The sequence below is a fragment of the Orcinus orca genome, chromosome 12 (assembly GCF_937001465.1).
Source record: "Orcinus orca chromosome 12, mOrcOrc1.1, whole genome shotgun sequence".
NCBI classification, from domain to species: domain Eukaryota; kingdom Metazoa; phylum Chordata; class Mammalia; order Artiodactyla; family Delphinidae; genus Orcinus; species Orcinus orca.
The window spans coordinates 26,327,656-26,350,574 of record NC_064570.1 but is presented as its reverse complement, the minus strand read 5'-3'; the positions used below and the strand labels follow the sequence as shown (position 1 = coordinate 26,350,574).

At 35.6% G+C, this 22,919-nt stretch overlaps 1 protein-coding gene across 1 annotated transcript in view; it reads left to right on the top strand.

Moving 5' to 3' along the window:
* The window catches only part of PEX7 (peroxisomal biogenesis factor 7), an 86,038-nt gene that overhangs the window by 16,108 nt on the left and 47,011 nt on the right, over window positions 1–22,919 (top strand). The window contains exons 6-8 of the mRNA XM_004263782.3: window positions 16,523–16,629; window positions 18,378–18,491; window positions 19,740–19,795. Of these exons, the coding sequence (XP_004263830.1) occupies window positions 16,523–16,629; window positions 18,378–18,491; window positions 19,740–19,795 (277 nt within the window). The remainder of the gene's footprint in view (window positions 1–16,522; window positions 16,630–18,377; window positions 18,492–19,739; window positions 19,796–22,919) is intronic.

The window sequence follows — 22,919 nt, the reverse complement described above, 5'->3', positions numbered from 1 at the left end:
GGGAGGCCTTAGATGGCATAGCAAGAGAGAACATTCCAAGCAGAGTAGTATATTCAAAATTAAGAACTTGATGTGTTTGAGAAACTGAAAGAGGGCCAGAGGCACTGTTGCCTAAGAGGAAAAGGGTAGCAAAAATGAGGTCAGGATCACAGGCAGGGGCCCAGATCATGCCTTGTGGGCTGGATTCAAGACTCTGGATTTTATCCTATGGACAGTGGGAAGACATTGAAGAGGTTTAAGCCTGGGAGTGATATGATTAGGCTTGCATTTTTAAAAACCCATTTTGGCTGTTGTGTAGAGAATAGTTTGGAGGTGAGCCAGAGTGGTTGCAGAGAAACAATTAAGAGAGAGATGAAGGCATGGATAAGGATAGTGGCAGAAGGGATGGAATAAAGTAGGCTGATTTGAGTGGTATTTCGAGATGATTTTATAAGATGTGGAAGAGGTGGGAGAAGGATGAATAAAGCATAAGTCCTAGATTCTTGGCAAGGACAAATTCATGGATGGTAATGTCATAACTGAGATAAGAAATACATTTGCAAACGAAGATCTTGAGTTAGTTTTAGAGCACGTTGAGCCTGTGGGATACACATGTGGGGTTGTCAATAGCACGTGGAGTTTGGAGCTGAGAAATCAGGCCTTATGAATAAAAATTGTGTCGTTGGCTCATAAATGGGATCTAAAGCCATTGCAGTACATCAGAGCACCCAGGAAAGACTAAATAGAAGAAAGCTTAGAATAGAGCACAAGTTGACAAACTATTGCCCTCAAATCAAATGACCCACTGACAGTTTGGGTAAAGTTTTATTGGAACACGGTCATGCCCATTCATTTATATATTGTCTGTCTATGTCTGTTTTCATGCTATAGTGGCAGAGTTGAGTAGTTATGACAGAGACTGAATGACCCTCAAAGCCAAAAATACTTACAGTTGGGCTCGTTACAGAAGATGTTTGCTGACCCAGGTATAAGTCTCATTTGAGGGGAGATAAAGGGATGGAAGGTCTTTTGCACAGTGTGGTTATTTAGGGGAGGAGTGAAGGCCCAGTAGCAGGGGAGGGGAAGAGTACTTCCTGTATTGTCTCCTTGTTTCATTATCTAGCATCTGAAGATAGGCAATTGGTAGGATAATTGCTCCTTTCTTGCTAATAAGCTAAATCAATGCCCTGAGATGTTGAATCATGTTGAGTGGGTTCCACAGGAAATATAATATCACAGAAATCCTTTCTATTTGTTATGTTTTTTAATTCTAAAACTTAAAAATGACCAAATGTCCCTGAATTCTGAAGTATGACTAGGTTGGAGAACCTCAGAAGTGGAAACCTCCAGGTAAATTGTGAACAGACAAATATGTCCCATTTAGATTAAGCAATTTTTTTAGATCCTAAGATAATAGTGAATTATAATAACTTCTGTGTGTAGAGGTTCAGTTAACTCCGAAAATGTTTTGTTTGCTGATTAAAATTAATAGTATTTTCTAGAATGAAGAAAGGTACACTGATAAAATTATTCCTACTATTTTTAAAATTTCTAAGTTGTAGTTTCTCAGTCCATAATTTGAACCAAATCTTTTCTGAAATATCAAGTCTTTGGGGATGGGACCAGTAATATACTTTTCCTTGTCACATTTCCTTTTCCAAGCCTAAATTTCTTCTTTGAGTTTTTTCAGTCTTTCTGTGGCACAACTAGCCATAAGGCTGGGTGTGTATTAAGTAAATGATAGCAATATTAACACACTTGTTTGAATTAACTAACCCTTTAGCCTGCATATATAACTTGAGTTAGTCATTTTTATGCTTTTAATGGAAATGCTAATGAGTTTCATGTTGATAGTGAATCAGATCTGCAAGATGACTGCAGTTAAGCATAATGGTTATAATTTGACCATTTTATAATTTTACTATTGGTGAAAAGCCCTAATACAGAGACTGTTAGTACAAGTTCAATTAAAATTCTTGTAAGGATGTGAATTAGTTTGACATTAACATCATTTTCTTAGTGTAGGGATGCCCTTTGGTCTTATATTCTACAGTTTCAAAGTATTCGCCTCAAACTCTGGAAGGAATTAGTGGTGTAGAATAGATCCATCTTCAGAATGAACTGAAACATACTTCTCTTCTAGTGAAGCAGAGAAGGCATGTCTGCTAGGAGCTCTAATTGGTAGCATTTGTAATAAACTAGAATTAATAATGAGTATAATTTAGAAAAGTATTAATAAATAAAACCGTAAATTACTGATACATTTAAAAAAATTCCTTTACCTTACTATTGCATGTAATTTTATTAATTTGTATTATTATTTAAGGCCCCCAAATTATCTTTGTTTTTAATTGTTCTTTTACTGACCATGACCAAAGGTAAAATCTGATAGCGACAAAGTCAGGCAGGGGGAACCTACAAGATGGCGGAGGAGTAAGACGTGGAGATCACCTTCCTCCCCACAAATACATCAAAAATACATCTACATGTGGAACAGCTCCTACAGAATACCTACTGAATGCTGGCAGAAGACCTCAGACTCCCCAAAAGATGCCTGAGGGCAACCTACATGCAGAGGCGGGGCCAAAACCAAAGTTGAACCCCAGGAGCTGTGCGAACAAAGAAGAGAAAGGGATATTTCTCTGGGCAACCACAGGAGCAGCGAGTTAAATCCCCGCAATCAACTTGATGTACCCAGCATCTGTGGAATGCCTGAATAGACAACAAATCATCCCAAAATTGAGGCAGTGGATTTTGGGAGCAACTGTAGACTTGGGGTTTGCTGTCTGTGACTGATTTGTTTTTGATTTTTATGTTTATCTTAGTATAGTTTTTAGCACTTGTTATCATTGGTGGATTTGTTTATTGGTTTGGTTGCTCTCTTTTTTTTCATTATTTTTATTTTAATAATTATTTTTTAATTTACTTTTTTTCTTTCTTTCTTTCTTTTTTCTCCCTTTTCTTCTTTTTAAAAAATATTTATTTGTTTTTGGCTGCATTGGGTCTTCATTATTGAGTCTTCGTTGCTGCACGCAGGCCTTCTCTAGTTGAGGTGAGCAGGGGCTACTGTTCGTTGCAGTGCATGAACTTCTCATTGTGTGAACCTGCAACCTGTGAAAAGGAGACCACAGACACAGTAAGTTAAACAAAATGAGAAGACAGAGAAATATGCAGCAGATGAAGGGGCAAGGTAAAAACCCACCAGACCAAACAAATGAAGAGGAAATAGGCAGTCTACCTGAAAAAGAATTCAAAGTAATGAGAGTAAAGATGATCCAAAATCTTGGAAATAGAATGGAGAAAATACAGGAAACTTTTAACAAGGACCTAGAAGAACAAAAGAGCAAACAAACAATGATGAACAACACAGAAAACAAAATTAAATATTCTCTAGAAGGAATCAATAGCAGAATAACTGAGGCAGAAGAACGGATAAGTGACCTGGAAGGTAAAATAGTGGAAATAACTACTGTAGAGCAGAATAAAGAAAAAGGAATGAACAGAATTGACGACAGTCTCAGAGACTTCTGGGACAACATTAAGTGCATCAACATTTGAATTATAGGGGTCCCAGAAGAATAAGAGAAAAAGAAAGGAACTGAGAAAATATTTGAAGAGATTATAGTTGAAAACTTCCCTAATATGAGAAAGGAAATATTCAGTCAAGTCCAGCAAGCACAGAGAGTCCCATACAGGATAAATCCAAGGAGAAACATGCCATGACACATATTAACCAAAGTATCAAAAAACAAATACAAAGAAAAAATATTAAAAGCAGCAAAGGAAAAGCAACAAATAACATACAAGGGAATCCCCATAAGCTTAACAGCTGATCTTTCAGCAGAAACTCTGCAAGCCAGAAGGGAGTGGCAGGACATATTTAAAGTGGTGAAAGGGAAAAACCTACAATCAAGATTACTCTACCCAGCAAGGATGTCATTCAGATTCAACGGAGAAATTAAAACCTTTACAGACAAGCAAAAGCTAAGAGAATTCAGCACCACCAAACAAGCTTTACAACAAATGCTAAAGGAACTTCTCTAGGCAGGAAACACATGAGAAGGAAAGATCTACAAAAACAAACCCAAAACAATTAAGAAAATGGTCATAGGGACATATATATTGATAATTACCTTAAATGTAAATGGATTAAATGCTCCAACTAAAAGACATAGGCTGGCTGAATGGATACACAAACAAGATCCATATATATGCTGTCTACAAGAGATCCACTTCAGACCTAGGGACACAGACAGACTAAAAGTGAGGGGATGGAAATAGATATTCCATGCAAATGGAAATCAAAAGAAAGCTGGAATAGCAATTCTCATATCAGACAAAATAGACTTTAAAATAAAGACTGTTACAAGAGACAAAGAAAGACACTACATAATGATCAAGGGATCAATCCAAGAAGAAGAGACAACAATTGTAAATATTTATGCACCCAGCATAGGAGCACCTCAACACATAAGGCAAATACTAACATCCATAAAAGGGGAAACTGACAGTAACACAATAAAAGTAGGGGAGTTTAACACCCCACTTTCACCAATGGACAGATCATCCAAAATGAAAATAAATAAGGAAACAGAAACATTAAATGACACATCAAACAAGGTGGACTTAATTGATATTTATTTATCAGAAAACAACAGAATACACATTTTTCTCAAGTGCTCAGGGAACATTCTCCAGGATAGATCATATCTTGGGTTACAAATCAAGCCGTGGAAAATTTAAGAAAATTGAAATCGTATCAAGTATATTTTCCAACCACAACACTTTAAGACTAGATACCAATTACAGAAAGAAACTGTAAAAAATACAAACACATGGAGACGAAACAATATGCTACTAAATAACCAAGAGATCACTGAAGAAATCAGAGGAAATCAAAAAATACCTAGAAACAAATGACAAAGAAAACACAATGACCCAAACCTATGGGATGCAGCAAAAGCTGTTCTAAGAGGGAAGTTTATAGCAATGCAATCCTACCTCAAGAAACAAGAAAAATCTCAAATAAACAACCTAACGTTACACCAAAAGCAATTAGAGAAAGGAGAACAAAAAAACCCCAAAGTTAGCAGAACGAAAGAAATCATAAAGATCAGAGTAGAAATAAATGAAAAAGGAATGAAGGGAACAGTTTCAAAGATCAATAAAGCTAAAAGCTGATTCTTTGAGAAGATAAACAAAATTGATAAACCATTAGCCAGACTCATCAAGAAGAAAAGGGAGAAGACTCAGATCAACAGAATTAGAAATGTAAAAGGAGAAGTAACAACTGACACTGCAGAAATACAAAGGGTCTTGAGAGATTACTACAAGCAACTATATGCTAATAAAGTGGACAACCTGGAAGAAATGGACAAATTCTTAGAAAAGCACAACCTTCCGAGGCTGAATCAGGAAGAGCTAGAATATATAAACAGACCAATCACAAACACTGAAATTGAAACTGTGATTAAAAATCTTCCAACAAACAAAAGCCCAGGAACAGATGGCTTCAGAGGCGAATTCTATCAAACATTTAGAGAAGCGCTGACACCTATCCTTCTGAAACTCTTCCAAAATATAGCAGAGGGAGGAACACTCCCAAACTCATTCTACGAGGCCACATCACACTGATGCCAAATCCAGACAAAGATGTCACAAAAAAAGAAAACCACAGGCCAGTATCACTGATGAACATAGATGCAAAAATCCTCAACAAAATACTAGCAAACAGAATCCAACAGCACATTAAAAGGATCATACACCACGATCAAGTGGGGTTTATCCCAGGAATGCAAGGATTCTTCAATATATGCAAATCAATCAATTTGATACACCATATTAACAAATTGAAGGATAAAAACCATGTAATCATCTCAATAGATGCAGAAGAAACTTTTGACAAAATTCAACACCAATTTATGATAAACTCTCCAGAAAGTAGGCATAGAGGGAACCTACCTCAACATAATAGAGCCCATATATGACAGACCCACAGCCAACATCATTCTCAATGGTGAAAAACTGAAACCATTTCCTCTAAGATCAGGAACAAGACAAAGTTGCCCACTGTCACCGCAATTATTCAACACAGTTTTGGAAGTTTTAGCCACAGCAATCAAAGAAGAAATAGAAATAAAAAGAACCGAATTGGAAAAGAAGTAAAACTGTCACTGTTTGCAGATGACATGATACTATACATAGAGAATCCTGAAGATGCTACCAGAAAACTACTAGAGCTAATCAATGAATTTGGTAAAGTAGCAGGATACAAAATTAATGCACAGAAATCTCTTGCATTCCTATACACTGATGATGCAAAATCTGAAAGAGAAATTAAGGAAACACTCCCATTTACCATTGCAACAAAAAGAATAAAACACCTAGGAATAAACCTTCCTAAGGAGACAAAAGATCTGTATGCAGAAAACTATAAGACACTGATGAAGGAAACTAAAGGTGATACAAACGGATGGAGAGATATACCATGTTCTTGGATTGGAAGAATCAACATTGTGAAAATGACTCTACTACCCAAAGCAATCTACAGTTTCAATGCAATCCCTATCAAACTACTAATGGCATTTTTCACAGAACTAGAACAAAAAATTTCACAGTTTGTATGGAAACACAAAAGACCCCGAACCGCCAAAGTCATCTTGAGAAAGAAAAGCAGAGCTAGAGGAATCAGGCTCCCTGACTTCAGACTATACTACAAAGCTACAGTAATCAAGACAGTATGGTACTGGCACAAAAACAGAAATATAGATCAATGGAACAGGATAGAAATACCAGAGATAAACCCCCACACATATGGTCACCGTATCTTTGATAAAGGAGGCACAAATATACAATAGAGAAAAGACAGCCTCTTCAATAAGAGGTGCTGGGAAAACTGAACAGCCACATGTCAAAGAATGAAATTAGTACACTCCCTAACACCATTACAAAAATAAACTCAAAATGGATTAAAGACCTAAATGTAAGGCCAGACACTATAAAACTTAGAGGAAAACATAGGCAGAACACTCTATGACGTAAATCACAGCAAGGTCCTTTTTGACCCACCTCCTAGAGAAATGGAAATAAAAACAAAAGTAAAAAAATGGGACTTAATGAAACTTAAAAGCTTTTGCACAGCAAAGGAAACCATAAATAAGGCAAAAAGACAGCCCTCAGAATGGGAGAAAATATTTGCAAATGAAGCAACTGACAAAGGATTAATCTGCAAAACATACAAGCAGCTCATGCAGCTCAATATCACAAAAACAAACAACCCAATCCAAAAATGGGCAGAATACCTAAATAGACATTTCTCCAAAGGAGATATACAGATTGCCAGCAAACACATGAAAGGATGCACAGCATCACTAATCATTAGAGAAATGCAACTCAAAACTACAATGAGGTATCACCTCACACCAGGCAGAATGGCCATCATCAAAAAATCTACAAGCAATAAATGCTGGAGAGGGTGTGGAGAAAAGGGAACCCTCTTGTACTGTTGGTGGGAATGTAAAGTGATACAGCCACTATTTAGAACAGTATGGAGGTTCCTTAAAAATTTGAAAACAGAACTACCATAAGACCCAGCAGTCCTACTACTGGGCATATACCCTGAGAAAACCATGATTCAAAAAGAGTCATGTACCACAGTATTCATTGCGGCACTATTTACAATAGCCAGGACATGGAAGCAACCTAAGTGTCCATCGACAGATGAATGGATGAAGAAGCTGTGGCACATATATACAATGGAATATTGCTCAGCCATAAAAAGAAACAAAATTGAGTTATTTGTAGTGAGGTGGATGGACCTAGAGTCTGTCATACGGAGTGAAGTAAGTCAGAAAGAAAAATACTGTATGCTAACACATATATATGGAATCTAAAAAAAAAAAAAAAAAAGGTTCTGATGAACCTAGGGGCAGGACAGGAGTAAAGACACAGACATAGAGAATGGACTTATGGACATGGGAAGGGGGATGGGTAAGCTGGGACGAAGTGAGAGAGTGGCATTGACATATATACACTACCAAATGTAAAATAGCTAATGGGAAGCAGCTGCATCGCACAGGGAGCTCAGCTCGGTGCTGTGTTACTAGCTCGAGGGGTGGGATAGGTAGGGTGGGAGGGAGACACAAGAGGGAGAGGATATGGTGATATATATATACATATAGCTGATTCACTTTGTTACACAGCAGAAACTAACACAACATTGTAAAGCAATTATACTCCAATAAAGACGTTAAAAATAAATAAGTCGGGCAGAATTGTATATATTAGCCCTTTATTCGGGCTGAGTCACACACACTTCTTTGTATTACATTGGCCTTTTGTGTAGCATATTATACATAATATTGACTCTGGATGTTATATATAGAGTATTCAGTGTGTGAGAGTGAATAGCAGAAAAAGACTGTGTGTAGAGTGTTAGCAGTATAATTACAAAACTTAAGTATCTCTACTTTGTAAATAGATAGTATATAAAAAGAGTCTTTTATCAACAGAATGTCCATTTGCTTTAACAGAAAAAAGAGACAGTTTAATGACATTACCTTCATGTGTTATATTAGAAATGAATGTAAATTGTGGTCATACCAGCCAGCACGTCTTTGGTTGAAAGTGAAAGACATTCTGACCCAAACTGCCTTAAGGTAGAAGGTAATTTGTTTGCTCACATAGTTGAAATGTCCAGAATTACACCTGGCTGTGTACACACAGCTGGATGTAGGGCTCAAAGACTGTTCTTGCTATCTCTTTTGTTCTGTGTTCTGTTAAGTTGGTTTCAGTATCTGGTACCACATGATAGCAAGATGGCAGTAGCTCTAGCCCCTGCATCCTTTCTTGTTTCTGTGCAGTAGGAGAAAGTGGGAGATTCCTTTTCAGACATCTAAAAATGTTTCATTTTCTCTCATGGGCTCTGATGGCCTGTGTGGATGTTCCTAAACTAATCACTGTGCCTGGGAGAGGAGGCTGTAATGTGTTGATTGGCTTGGCCTGGCTCAGCTCCTGCAGTTGAGAATGGGAAATGGGAGAGAGGTGGTACCCAGCTACATACACTGAGAATGGCAAGAGTGAATCCTGGTTAGGTGAAGAAGATGGATAGGGGGTCAATATGAACTAAATTGTCTGCACATCCAAGGCTTGGAATAAATCAGAAGGGATTTGACAAAAACCTAATACTGGACCTGTGAGCTGTAACCTATGTTCCTTAAAAAAAACTGAATATAGTAAAGCCATTTTTCTGCCAGATTTTATGATGTTGGAAACTCATTGGAAGGTTTATTTATCAACCATTTGACATTTCCCTGAAATATTTCTTCATGATGACTTTTCCAATATTTGCCTACTCAATAAAGTTGAAAAGACTTCAAGTTTTTCTTCCACTCTACAAAAGGAGGGTTTGTGGCATAGTAAAAGTTGGGGTAAGCTCTAAAGCTCTCACTGTGCCTTAGCCATTTCAAGAGAGAGAAGAAAATTTGCTTACCAGGCTGTGTGCAGTGCACTTCTTTGCATGTTTTCTTTGCTTGACTTGTGTTTGTATATTTCCTATAGGGCATGTATGTTCTTTGACATAGCTGAGCACCTTACACAAGCAAACACTAAAGTTTTTTGATCATTATTATATAATATATGGGAATAACCATTTTACCAGAATTTTTAAAACATACTTAAGGTTAAATATGATTATTGACAGGGACATTGTCAGTGAGTCAGTCAGATATTTAGTGAGTGTCCACCTGTGTCTGGGCACTGAAGATACAGTGAGTGTATAGTCCAGTGGGAAAGAGAGATGCTAAGAAAAAGCCTAGCAACCATAACGGTAAGGAGCATGAAGCTCTTTGAGGACGAGGGCACAGCACAGTGGTTAGGGACATGGACTCTGCAGCCAGCCTCCCTGGCTGCTTTCACCACTGTTACGTGACTTTGGTCATGCTACTTAACTTCTGTCTCTTCAGTCCTCATTTAAAAAATAAGGGTGATAATAATACCCATGTCATGGAGTTTTGATGAGGATTAAGTGAATTAGTATGAGCAAAAGGCTTAGGACAGTGCCTGGCACAGAGTAAGGGCTCTCTGAGTGGTGACTCCTATGATTAACCTGTGTGCTCAGAATTCTGTGGAAACGTAACAAAGGATTCTTGAGCTTGTCAGAGTTGGCTGGTCAGAGAAGCTTCTCTGAGGAAATAGTGTTTAAACTGCTACCTTATGAACAAGTAAGAGTTAGGAGATGAGAAGCGGGAAGCAGAGGGAGGGGATGTGGAGAGAGCAGGGCATATTTGAGGAAGATCTGAATGGCCTTTGCATACGTATGTGCTGTAAGGATTAAGAGTCTGCTTATCTAGAAACTAAAACTCTGAGAACGGAGTTTTTAGAGTAACTTGCTCCAGGTAGAATCTGGAATGCATGCTTGTGTAATAACATACTAGTCCAGTGATCCTGAAACCTGGCCCACCAACAGAGTCATTGGGAAGCTTGAAAAAACAACAGAATTCTAGCCTTCATCTTAGTCCTACTGAATCAGATACCTCTGAGAAGTGTATGTATGTATTTATTTTTGGCTGCGTTGGGTCTTCCTCGCTGTGCGCGGGCTTTCTCTAGTTGCAGCGAGCAGGGGCTGCTCTTCATTGTGGTGCACAGGCTTCTCATTGCGGTGGCTTCTCTTGTTGCAGAGCACGGGCTCTAGGTGTGTGGGCTTCAGTAGTTGTGGCTCGCAGACTCAGTAGTCGTGGCACACGGGCTTAGTTGTTCCACAGCATGTGGGATCTTCCCGGACCAGGGCTCGAACCCGTGTCCCCTGCATTGGCAGGTGGATTCTTAACCACTGCACCACCAGGGAAGCCCCAGAAGTATATTTTTTAATCACCCCAGCTGAGTCTAGTCATCAGCCTAATTTGGAAAGCACTGTACTAGTCTGTGGTGTCACTCTGTTTAAGATGCCTAAATAAATAGCTTATTTCTGTTGATGTAATGGGAATTGCATGTTTGTTTTAATAGAAATATGCTCATCTCTTTAAAAAAAAACCCGACAGAATGGTTTCAGTGCTGAATTCAGAGAGGAAGTGGTTTCCTTAGATTGAGAACTCTTTAGTTTTTTTCCTCAGTTTTGTCAGTTATAGTTTGAGTTATATTATGGTCTTTATCAGTTAATTCTCTTACTTTGTCTTCTTGCTTACAGACAAGAGCTTGCTATAAAACATAGTATAATCTTTGCATAAAAATAGTTTCAACTGCAGAATTCATGGTTGAGAAACCCAGTATTGTAAAATATTTGTCTTCACAAATATTACAAATGGTAGAAGCTTATATGATAGGCAGTCAAAACATAGTTTTATGTTGAATCCTGTGGTGCACGTATAGCTAATTATGTCTTTCAACTGCTTATAACAGTTTATAGTTTAAGATAGTATATGCGAATATAGCATTTGAGTTTTTCCAAGAATCTGGTCACCTTCAAAGTTGTATGGTATTTGCAAATCTAGACCTAAATATATCATTAGCTAAGTTAAGACAGACCAAAAGGGAGGAGTATATAGAGATTTAGATCTTCCTTAGCAGAGTTCTCTAAGGACATTGGTTTTGTTTAGTTCATGAAAGTTGTATTAGTACAGAATTCGTATTTCTAAATTAGATGAAAGGGAAGAATATTTGAGCTCTTTACATAAAGAGGATTAATATGAAGTAAACTTTCTTTTGAACAATGAAAACTAAATTACTGCTATTACAGACTCCATATAATTGCATAAATCATAGCCATGCCTGAATATGTGGAGTCCAGTAGTTAAAAAAAAATCATTCTACTCTAAGAAAAAAGTCATATTACATCTGATAGGCATCTGGCATTTCAAATAAATTATTTGGGCCCAATATGCATCCTTTTCCTACTCATTTCACTTCACGGTTTCAGATTCACTGTTTACACTTATTCTCCTTACCCAGTTACTTAACGCTGCAACTTGAATTAGACATAATAGTAGCCAGCACATCCTATACTATATTCTGCACTTAAATTCACTGGTTCTGCTGCCAGTGGCAAGTCTGCAACTGATAAGAGAAGCTGGTAATTCAGGTGGTTCTATGGCACTATCACATCTGGCTGACAATGAAAAGCCAGTTGTCTGGAAAATGTAATTTGAAAAATATATAAATATAGATGTCCTGGTGGCTAAAAGAGTTGAATGAGTCCTGGTACCAGTGGGCCAGAAGGTCCCTCTCCTACCTGGAAAACAAAGTGGTGAGGAGGAAGTGACGAATGTGTGCAGCAGAAGTGGAATTCTCAGCTCATTCAGAGCAGTTCTCACTTTTTTGTGCCCTTTAAATTAACGGCAAGAGGGGACAACCTAAGCCATGGTGTTTTTAAAAAGCATTGCTTGAATATGATGGTGAAGAACCAAAATATTGTCCCAGAGTAATTTGAAATACACATATATAATGTATATAATATAACAATACATTATATAATACACATACAGAACAGTGCATAATCTTAAGCATGTGATGAATTTTCACAATGAACACATCTGTGTACCAGCACCCAGATCAAGAAACAGAGCATCCCAGAGGCCTCCCTCACATCCTTCCAGTCATTACCCGACCCCCCCACTCGAGGGTGACTACTGAACTGCCTTGTAATAGCATAGATTAATGTTACCTGTTTTTATGTTTTCATGTCTAGTTTCTTTTGCTCAACATTATGTTTTGTGAGATTCATCCATATTGTTGCTAGAATTACTAGTTGTTTCTTAATTTCCTAGTCCACGTTTATTGTAATATTTTGGTACTTTAAAGCATTCACATACACCCATAAAATGTAATTATTAGGAATGTAATTATTAGGATAAACACAAGCTCATTGAACTTTAAACAAAGCTTAGTCATGGTTATAGCAGACTTTATGATTTCAGACCTGATATTACATATAAATTTTTGAAAGCTAGTATACATCATTTAGGCATTTCCTATGTTTTAGTGGAAGGCTTGTGCCAAATTGAATCTTTTTCTGTGGGGCTAGGCTTTATAGAGTTTGAAGCTTCAGGTGAATTCCATTCACTGCTTCCATGATGATAAGGACTCACCTTGCCTATAGGTGATAGAACTTGAGCAATCTTAGGTCTTTGTAGAATTTATTGAAAAGCAACCCCAAAAGGGGAAGGGATGCTTAAATGACCCCCGGACACATTCTCTGTCTCTAACCTGGACTTTTCTCTGCTTGTTGACTTGACTCTGCAGGCCAGCTTTCTCCATACAGTGAAACACAGGGCCACCAGCAGCTTCTCACTTTTAGAACCTGTAAATTCTACTGTGAGAGAGGGACTGACATTATTTTTTCAGTTATACTTCAGAAAAATCCCAAGTAGATACTGTTGACCTGTCAGCTGTGGCAGGGGCAGAAAATGAGATAGTATGACTGGTCTTGCTTAGACCTGTCCTTGGCCAGTCGATTGTGTTGAGCCATAGGTCTTTCTAGAGTCACATGGTGAAAAGAGGGTGCTGTTCCTGGAAGGGTGTTGCTGGGCAGACCAAATCTGGACATCTACACCACCCTGCTGTAAACTCTGAAGGTTAGGGAAAGTCATGAAAGATCATTTAATCAAAGCTACTTAGACTTCTGAAAGAAATTCTACTGACTGGTGGCTAGACCACAGACAGTGATTATAATTAGGACCCCTGAAATTTTGGGAGCTCTAGTCTATACCAATTCTGAACCATTTCCGTTTGGTACTTTCAAACTCATCATTCCATCTCATCCCCACTGTCCTTAGCTAGATTCAAAAACGTTAGTCACTCTCTTCTATCAGAGTGGTTTTCAACCTTTTGTAAAGTAGGAGGATGATGCTTTTTAAATATAAAAAAAATTTAATCTCACACACAAACAATAGTACATATTTATGAATACATAAAAATGTTGTAGAAGTATTACCAAAACACAAACTACAGGGATGCACACCGAATTCAGGATTGTGGTAGGCTTGGGCAAGGAGGATGGGGAATGGGGTTGGAAATACAGTAGAGGTTTCAACACTATCTGTTGTGTTTTGTTACTTTTACTTCTAAAATAATTGTGGGGCAAATATGACAGAATGTTATGTGTGTGTGTCTGTGTCTATTAAAATTTTCCCCAATTTATAAAATAATTAACGTATAAATTAAAAGAATAAATTGCTCAAGGTTTCGCCAACATTGATCACGTGGCACTTCTCCTCCGACAACATTAGGGGGCAACGTTGTGTAGTTATAGTTCACACAGGCTAGGAAGCCAGGCAGCCTGGGTTCTGATTCTAGGCCCTGATTCCATTGTTTCCTCTCTGCTGACTTACTTCAGCTCCATGTGCTTCAGTTTCCTCATTTGTAAATTACTACAAAAATTACTTTTTATGTTATCAAAATTTTTACCTCACTTGTTGTGATGTTTTTAAAGTTAGTATGTTCATCTCTTGGTATCTGTTGGCGATTGGCTCCAGGACCCTCCCAGGATATCAAAATCCCTAGATGCTCAAGTCCCTTGTATAAACTGTCATCATATTTGCATATAATCTATGCATATCCTCCTGTATACTTTAAATCATCCCCAAATTATTTAAAATACCTAATACAATGTAAATGCTGTGTAAATAGTTGCCAGCACAGCAAATTCAAGTTTTGTTTTTTGGAACTTTCTGGAATTTTTTTTTCCTGAATAGTTTTGGCCCATGGTTGGTTGAATTCACAGATTTGGAACCCACGAATATGGAGGACTGACTGTACACGTAAAATGCTGACCAGCATTTGGCATATAGTAAGCACTCAATAAATATTAGTTATTATTTATTCATGTTATTAATAGGGACAGGAATGACTTCTAATCATGGTTATGTTTTGTTATTTTATTTTTAAAACTTTATCTCATTTCAACTTTATAAGGCAGATTTGTTTTTGTTGTTTTTTTTTGAAGTATAGTTGAGGTACAATGTTATATAAGTTGCAGGTGTACAATATAGTGATTCACGATTTTTAAAGGTTATACACCATTTATAATTATTATAAAATATTGGCTATATTCCCTGTGTTGTACAGTATATCCTTGTAGCTTATTTTATGCCTAATAGCTTGTACCTCTTAATCCCCTACCCCTATATTGCCCCTCTGCCCTTCTCTCACCCCACTGGTAACCACTAATTTGTCCTTCACGTCTGTGGGTCTGTATAAGACAGATATTTTATCATAGGTGAGGAAGGTAAGAATCCAGGATGTTAAGTAACTTGACTAAACGTCAACAGCTACCAAATGATTGAGCTAGATTAGAACCAAGCTCTGGAGCTCCAAAGCCCCCATGCTTAACTCCTACATTTCATTACCACCAGCAATTTCATTCTTATCTTTCTTAAACAACTTGCAAAGAAATCAGAAAAAAATGGTCTAAAACTCTTGAACTTAGGTAAATGACGTATGATTTAGAATTGGGATGATAGGAAATTGTATGTAGGTAACCAAAGGAAATTTTTAAAATTTAGCATTTTTATATACCACATATTAGCGTATCTACTGTATTCTAGAGACCATGCTAACGATTTACAGAAACTTTGTTACACTAAATTCTTATACCATCCTGCATGTAGTCATTCTGTTTCTTTTTTAGAAATGAGGGATCAGTCTCAGAGATATTATATAACTTCTGCAGGGTCAAACAGCTACTAAATGGAATCAAGACCATGCCTGCCATCATATTGGGTTTTTTTTTTTCCATTAAGCTGAACTAGCTTTCTCACATGATCAGTTATTGTTTGTAACTTAATTTTGATGTAGATATACGTATATTCAGGGTTTTTCATCTGGTCATTGTTATTTCCTCATAGTTTACAAAATTGAAGGCAAACAGCATGTAAAACATTTAATCAGGGTTGACTTTGTTCAGCTATGTGATATAAATCATTTTTGTAGTAATTCAGGGTATTATCTGTAGTAATCAGAGTAATTCAGAGTGTAATAATTCAGAGTATAATCATTTTTGTAGTAATTCAGAGTATAATGACAAATTTTCTCAACTTGGTTTTTCCAAGGTGAAAAATATACCTTTGGATGGCCCTTTAAAATATAATAAATGTAAAAGCTAAGATTTGAAAATTATCCATTTCAACTTGGTAGATTTTGCACACATTTAACAGTAAAACTATTACCATTTTGTTTCTTAGAGAATATGCTGGTATAGGGTGCTAACTTTATTTACAAGAAACAAAGAGTTTCAGGGCCTTTTCCTATCCTGAAGAAAAATGCATTGGGTGTGTGTTTAATCACTGCTATGTTTGTCTTAGTGTGAGATTTAGATTTTCCTGCTTTGAGTAGATCTAAAAACATTATTATGGTGCCTTTTTTTTTTGTAGTTCATCACTTTTAGTAGGTCTTATGCATTATTATAGAACAAAAACAATGTATCTGTGTATATGATATATAGGTGGCAGTATCCTGATAGTGAAAGTGATGTGTTTTCCCCTGACTTGTTGTCATGGGTACCGAGTATCCAAGTGGTGTGATGGAAAGTGATCAAGTCTTCCTCTTTCACCAGGTGATCAGACTTTGAGAATTTGGGATGTGAAGACAACAGGAGTCAGAACTGTGGTTCCAGCACATCAGGCAGAAATTCTGAGTTGTGACTGGTGTAAATACAATGAGGTACCTTGTATGGTTCTATCCTGAGCTGCTGAGCCCTTCCTAATGTTGAAATGTTTTAGATTTTATTTTATCTTTGTTTATGTGGACTTTGATAGTGTTTATGGACCATTAAGTTAAATTCAGTCCCTTTCGTTTCTAATTGATGATTGTGAGTGACCTGCATTAGCATTAATTGGATTTAAGTGCACATAAAACAGGCTGAATAAGAAACAGAAATTCTCAAAAGTTCAGTAGTGCAGCCTTACTTGTTTATTTGGGAGACTGCTTTACAACTTACGTAATTTTTTACTTTATTGCTCTTAACCCTGCCAGTTTGTATCATCTTTTGCTTTCATTTCTTGTTCATTTTGCTAGTGAGGCTGCTGAACTATTTGTAACTTGATTTTTAATTTGACAGTCCATCAGTTTTTAGAATTTTCTGTTTTATCTTCCCTTATAAGCCTAACCAAGCTTCATGTTTCTGTAAGATAGCAGTGTCCATTTGTAACTTTTTGCAGAGCTTCAGCTAACTATATGAGCATATGAATTAGAAATAGAAATGGATTAAATATGTGTTGATATGCTGTTTAAATATATTTATGTACCTGAAGTAGTCTGTTGACTATGACAAATAAGTATAACATATGCCTTATTTTTCCCACTTTTAAAGTAATCAGTGAAGGTTAAGAGAACATTGTATCAGCTGAGTTCTTTAAATAGAAAGAAAGAAAATAGATTTAAAAAATATAGAACACATTCAAAATAATACTTGATTTTAATAAAATTTTCAGTGCTGATGACTACAGTTCAAATCTCTCTCGTGAATTTTCCAAATAGGAAAATGAAATTGTGGACTGTGTGTTATACTTTTAGGAATTCTAAAAAAGTTGCTGATATATACTTGAGAGTAGTTTAAAAATTTTTTTTTAAATCATTGCAGCTTTTTTTCAGATGAGCTTATATTGAAGCCGAAAATGTTCAGACAATGGATTACTGCCCTGGTTGATGTGGAATGGGGCTGAGTGTGGACGCAGCTCTTGGCCTCTTGAGCCATGAACTCTGGGTTCACCTAGGGTTCTAGATAGCAGAATTTATAAAACCTGACTAGATAGGAGACTTACCACTTTCTGCATAAATTCTCAGATAGTGTTACATATTATATTAAGACATGGCCCATGAGAGTTGAGAGCAGTGATTGATTTAGAATTAGAAAAAATTTAATAAATAAAAATTTATTTAGAATTTTGATTTAGAGAGTTGAGAGCAGTGATTGATTTAGAATTATTAAAAATTTAATTAATTTAATTAATTTAAATTTAAAAATTTAATTTATACTTTGCTCTTTCAAATATTTGTAAATTAGCAGGCCTCTTGCCTTTTAATGCTTGGTAGAAACCTCAGAGGATGCTGAAAAGAAGGGTGGGCTCGTTTGTCAGGTATAATTTTTAAAATCTTATGTTCTTATTAATATTCCTAAAAGTAGATTGGGAAATTTACAAAGCTGTTTGAGACTATGCCTTTTTCTGTTGTGTATAGTGTTCCATCATATGCCTAAAGCATATTGAGTTCCTTTTCTCTCAAGTCCTACTAATTTTGCTTTTTGATGTATATTTTGACTCCTTTCTATAATGTTATATAACTTTTCAAGAATGACTCCTGGGGTCAGATTAAATAAATACCAGAAAATAGACACTGTTTCTAGTAGGAAAGTTTGGGTACTGCTTAATTGCAAAGATGTCACACTTTACTTTTCTCTGAATTGTTTTCAGAATTTGCTGGTGACAGGGGCAGTTGATTGTAGTTTGAGAGGCTGGGACTTGAGGAATGTACGACAACCAGTATTTGAACTTCTTGGTCACACCTATGCTATTAGGAGAGTGAAAGTAAGTTTTTATCTTTTCTTTTTATACATAGAACAAAAATATAAATATATTTAATGAAGTATATATAAAAGGTGTTTAGGGGATGGGCTATTGATTCTTTTTTATGCATGTTTTTGTTATCCAATGAATGATAATGAACATTGAAAGCTAAAATTGGGTAAAATACTGGAATAATTGTTGAATGAATTGTAATAATGTAGTCAAGCAGTACTTAGGATTAAATAAAAATGTTTTTCTCATTCTGTCATTCCCATTCTACTATTCCTTTTAATATTTTTTAACTCTGGTAATTTACTTTGAGTATTATATTCTTTACAATTTTTCATTCAGTGGGAAGATTTCTTTATTTTGTTGAAACTTGCACAGAGAGAGAGTTAATTCTTTATTTTCCCTAACATGATTGTATATATGAATGTTCTCAGAAGTTTAGGGTAGAGACAGTTTTCCACTTTCTAAACAGCAGAGGATGAGGTAACTTTTTTCTGCTGATCCCCTCAAATTTGTCAGGTATAAGGTGACTTAAGTTAGTTTCCCAGCTTTTATTTAGGTAAATTTTGCTAAGTCACTGTGGAAAACATCTTATTAAAGGACATTTCCCAATTTCATTCTTTGTTTTTTTACATTAAGGATAAAAAGGTACCTTTTTGATCTTTTCATTAAGATAATTATGTTATTCCTATTTTAAAAATTCTAAATTGTAGTTAATATTTTAAATTTTACTGGTTACAACTCAACATATGAGACACAGTGCCCTGACTTTTTTTCATGGCACACAGGTTTTAGTAGTTAAAAAATATTTTCTATATATATTTCACAGTGCTTCTGAGAATGAAATAGGGTAATGTAGTGAAAGTATTTTGCAAACTATGAAGAGCATTCACATGTAATTATATTATGTGTATATAACTATTAAAGTACTGGTAAGAAAAACATGGAAGAAATAAAATTGCAATGGGCAGCCTGGTAAAACATGTTTATTACTAAATACTACTTGTCTTTAAATTTGCAGTTTCTGACCTTGATATCATTTTCATTAGATGTGATATACAAAGAACATAAAAATTATTTTAAAACTTTTAATATTTAAATGTTTATTTGATACTTGTGCTAATAGCAATCATAATATGTATTCACAAAATTGGTTAAGTTAGATGAACTTTATTATAATGTTCATGGGAATGACCTTATGAAGTAGCATGTTATAATTACAGTTAACCTCAAAAAGGGTCTTTTGTGGTTTTTTTGTAGTTTTCACCATTTCATGCTTCCGTGTTGGCCTCTTGCTCCTATGATTTTACTGTAAGGTACAGTGGCTTTTGATATGTTTCATTGTGAAATACCAAGTACCATTTGCCTCTTTGCAGCTTTTCTGAAGGGTAATAAGTTATCTTACTAATATAAAAATAATCTGAGCTGAGCACATAAGAATATTTGCCACTGAGATTAATATTATTTTTTTCTGTTTTTATGATCTGGCCACATATATGAGTAAATTCTTTAGTATTTAAAGGTTAGCTTGATTGCTCTGTTTAAAAGCCTTTTTTCCTGACAGTTGTTCCTCGTAATATCTTCCTATGCTATAAATTGAATAGCCAGTATCTTTTAAATTAAAATTTTAAAAATTACGAAATTTTATTTCTTCAGTCTAATTATGTGAATCTTAAGGCTAAGATTGTTATATATGAAAAAAATCAGCATGAGTGTATGTATGTTTGTGAATATATATATGTGACTGTGTATGTATGTGTATGCACATGTGTATCTGTGTATTAATATGTGTATGTGTATCTCTAATCATACCCCCAGTTCTGATCCCACACCACACAGGGTTCATTCTACTTTTTCTCCTTTTCCAGATTTAAAACTCCTGATTCTTATTATTCACAATATATTTACCTATTTGCTACCCTAGAATTCTCGGAAAGTAGTTTAGAAATCACTGTATATCAGTTCATAGAGATCTTTTTCATAATACTTCATTATGTAGACGTACTATAGTTTATTCAACTAGTCTCCTACATATGGGCATTTAGCTTGTTACAAATATTTTATAAATAAACAGTGCCACAATGAATAATAACCTTGTAAGTACATACATTCACATCACTAGAGAATTAGCTTCAGAATATATTCCCAGATGTGTGATTGCTGGATTAAAAGGTAAACATATACATATATATATATATAGTTTTGTTAGATATTACCAAATTCCCGTCCATAAGGAATATACCAGTTTCCATTCCAAGCAGCAGTGTTTGAGACTCCCTGTTTCTCTACCATCTAAAGATCGTTGATTCTTTTTTTAAAAAATTAATTAATTTATTTATTTTATTTTTGGCTGTGTTGGGTCTTCGTTGCTGCGCGCGGGCTTTCTTTTAGTTGTGGCGAGCAGGGGCTACTCTTCGTTGTGGTGCATGGTCTTCTCATTGTGGTGGCTTCTCTTGTTGCGGAGCACGGGCTCTTGCCACGCAGACTTCAGTAGTTGTGGCACGTGGGCTCAGTAGTTGTGGCTCACAGGCTTTAGAGCTCAGGCTCAGTAGTTTTGGTGCACGGGCTTTGTTGCTCTGCGGCGTATGGGATCTTCCCAAAGCAGGGCTCGAAGCCATGACCCCTGCATTGGCAGGCAGATTCTTAACCATTGTGCCACCAGAGAAGCCCCAAGATCAATGATTCTTTAGGGGTTTCCAAGTTTGTGATCATATCATCTATAAATATAGTTTTACATCTTCAATTCCAATTCTGATGCCCCTAATTGATTTATCTAATTGCATTGACAGATACCTTTATTACAGTGTTAAATAGTGTTATAGAGGATGTCTTAATTCTTGTATTAGTAAAAATGCCTCTCGTGTTTCCTTGTTAAAAGTAAGATACTGACTTTAAGACAAAGTGTATGTATTTATTTATCATGCTAAGAAAGTATGCATCAACTCCAGTTTTCTTGAGTGTGTTTTTTTTTTTAGAGTCAGGAATTGATCTTAAGTTTTGTTGAAGGCTTTTTCAGCATCTATGGAGATGATCATGATTTTTTTTTGAGCTATTAATGTAATGTATTATATTAATGGATTGAACCAACCTTGCATTCTTAGACTAAATCCCTCTTGTTCTTTGTGTATCGTTATCTTACTGTGGTGTTGGATTTTGTCTGCTAATATTTTATTTGGAGCTTTTACATCAATATTTGAAGGTGATATTGACCTATATGTGTATGTGTACCTCTAATCATACCCCTCATTCTGATCCCACACCACACAGGGTTCATATAGGGGTTTTTTTTCTGTTTCTTTTTTTAAATTTTTGGTTTGTGTATCAATGTTTTAATTGCTTCATAAAAAAGAATTAAGAAGTTTTTCTACATTTTCTAAGCTCTGGAACAGTTTGTGCAACACGGAGGGTATTGGGTTTTTGAAGCATTGGTAGATTTTCCCTGTGAAACCATCCGGGCATGGCTCTTTTTGTGGAGTACTTCTTGATAACTCTTTATTTCTTCTATGGAAATTTGTCTGTTTAAACTTTCTATCTCTAATGGGAGTTTAGGAAATTATCCTTTGCTTATAGGTTTTCACATTTATTTATACGGATGTCTGTAGAGTCATGACTTTTTAATTTCTTCTGATTCAATGGTTATTTCACTATTGTCATTTCTGATTTTGTATATATGTGATTCCTACTTTAAGTTATCTAATGGCATGTTTATTTTGTTATTTTTTCTTCAGCATACAAGATTTTGATTTATGAATGAGAACTACTGTTTTTCTATTCAGTACCTCATTAATTACTGCTTTTATCTTTATTTCCTTCTTGATACTTTCTTTTGGCTTACTTTCTTTTTCCAACTTTTGATCTGGGAATTTACTTATTTTTATTGTTTCATTTTGTTAATAAAGTGTTTAAGGCTATGAATTTTCTTCTAGTTTTCATTTCAATTGTAACTCATAAATCCTGATATATAATTTTTTTCATTATCATTAAAAAAATGTGTAACTTCTATTTGTATTTCATCTTTCTCCCAAAAGTTGTTTAGTAGGAAGTTATTTAATTTCCATATGAAAGTGCCTTTTAATTTTTGAAAATTTGTTAATAATTTCTACTTTTATTGTGATCAGAGAACACTGTTATTAGTCATTCTGTTTTATGGAATATGCTGATTTTTTTGTGGAGGAGAACCTAATAAATGATCAATTTTTGTGAATGTTACATATGCAATTGAGAAGAAGGTATATTGTCTATTATCACATTGTAAAGTTAAATATATAACCATAAGCTCTACTAATTGATTATGTTATTTGGATCTTCTGTATCCTTTCTTATTTTTGGTCCACTTAATCCATCTTGTACTGAGAATGGAATGTTAAAATCTCCTATTATCAGTGGGTTTCTATCTATGTCTCCCTGAATCTCTTCTAGTTTTGAGTTCATAAAGCCATA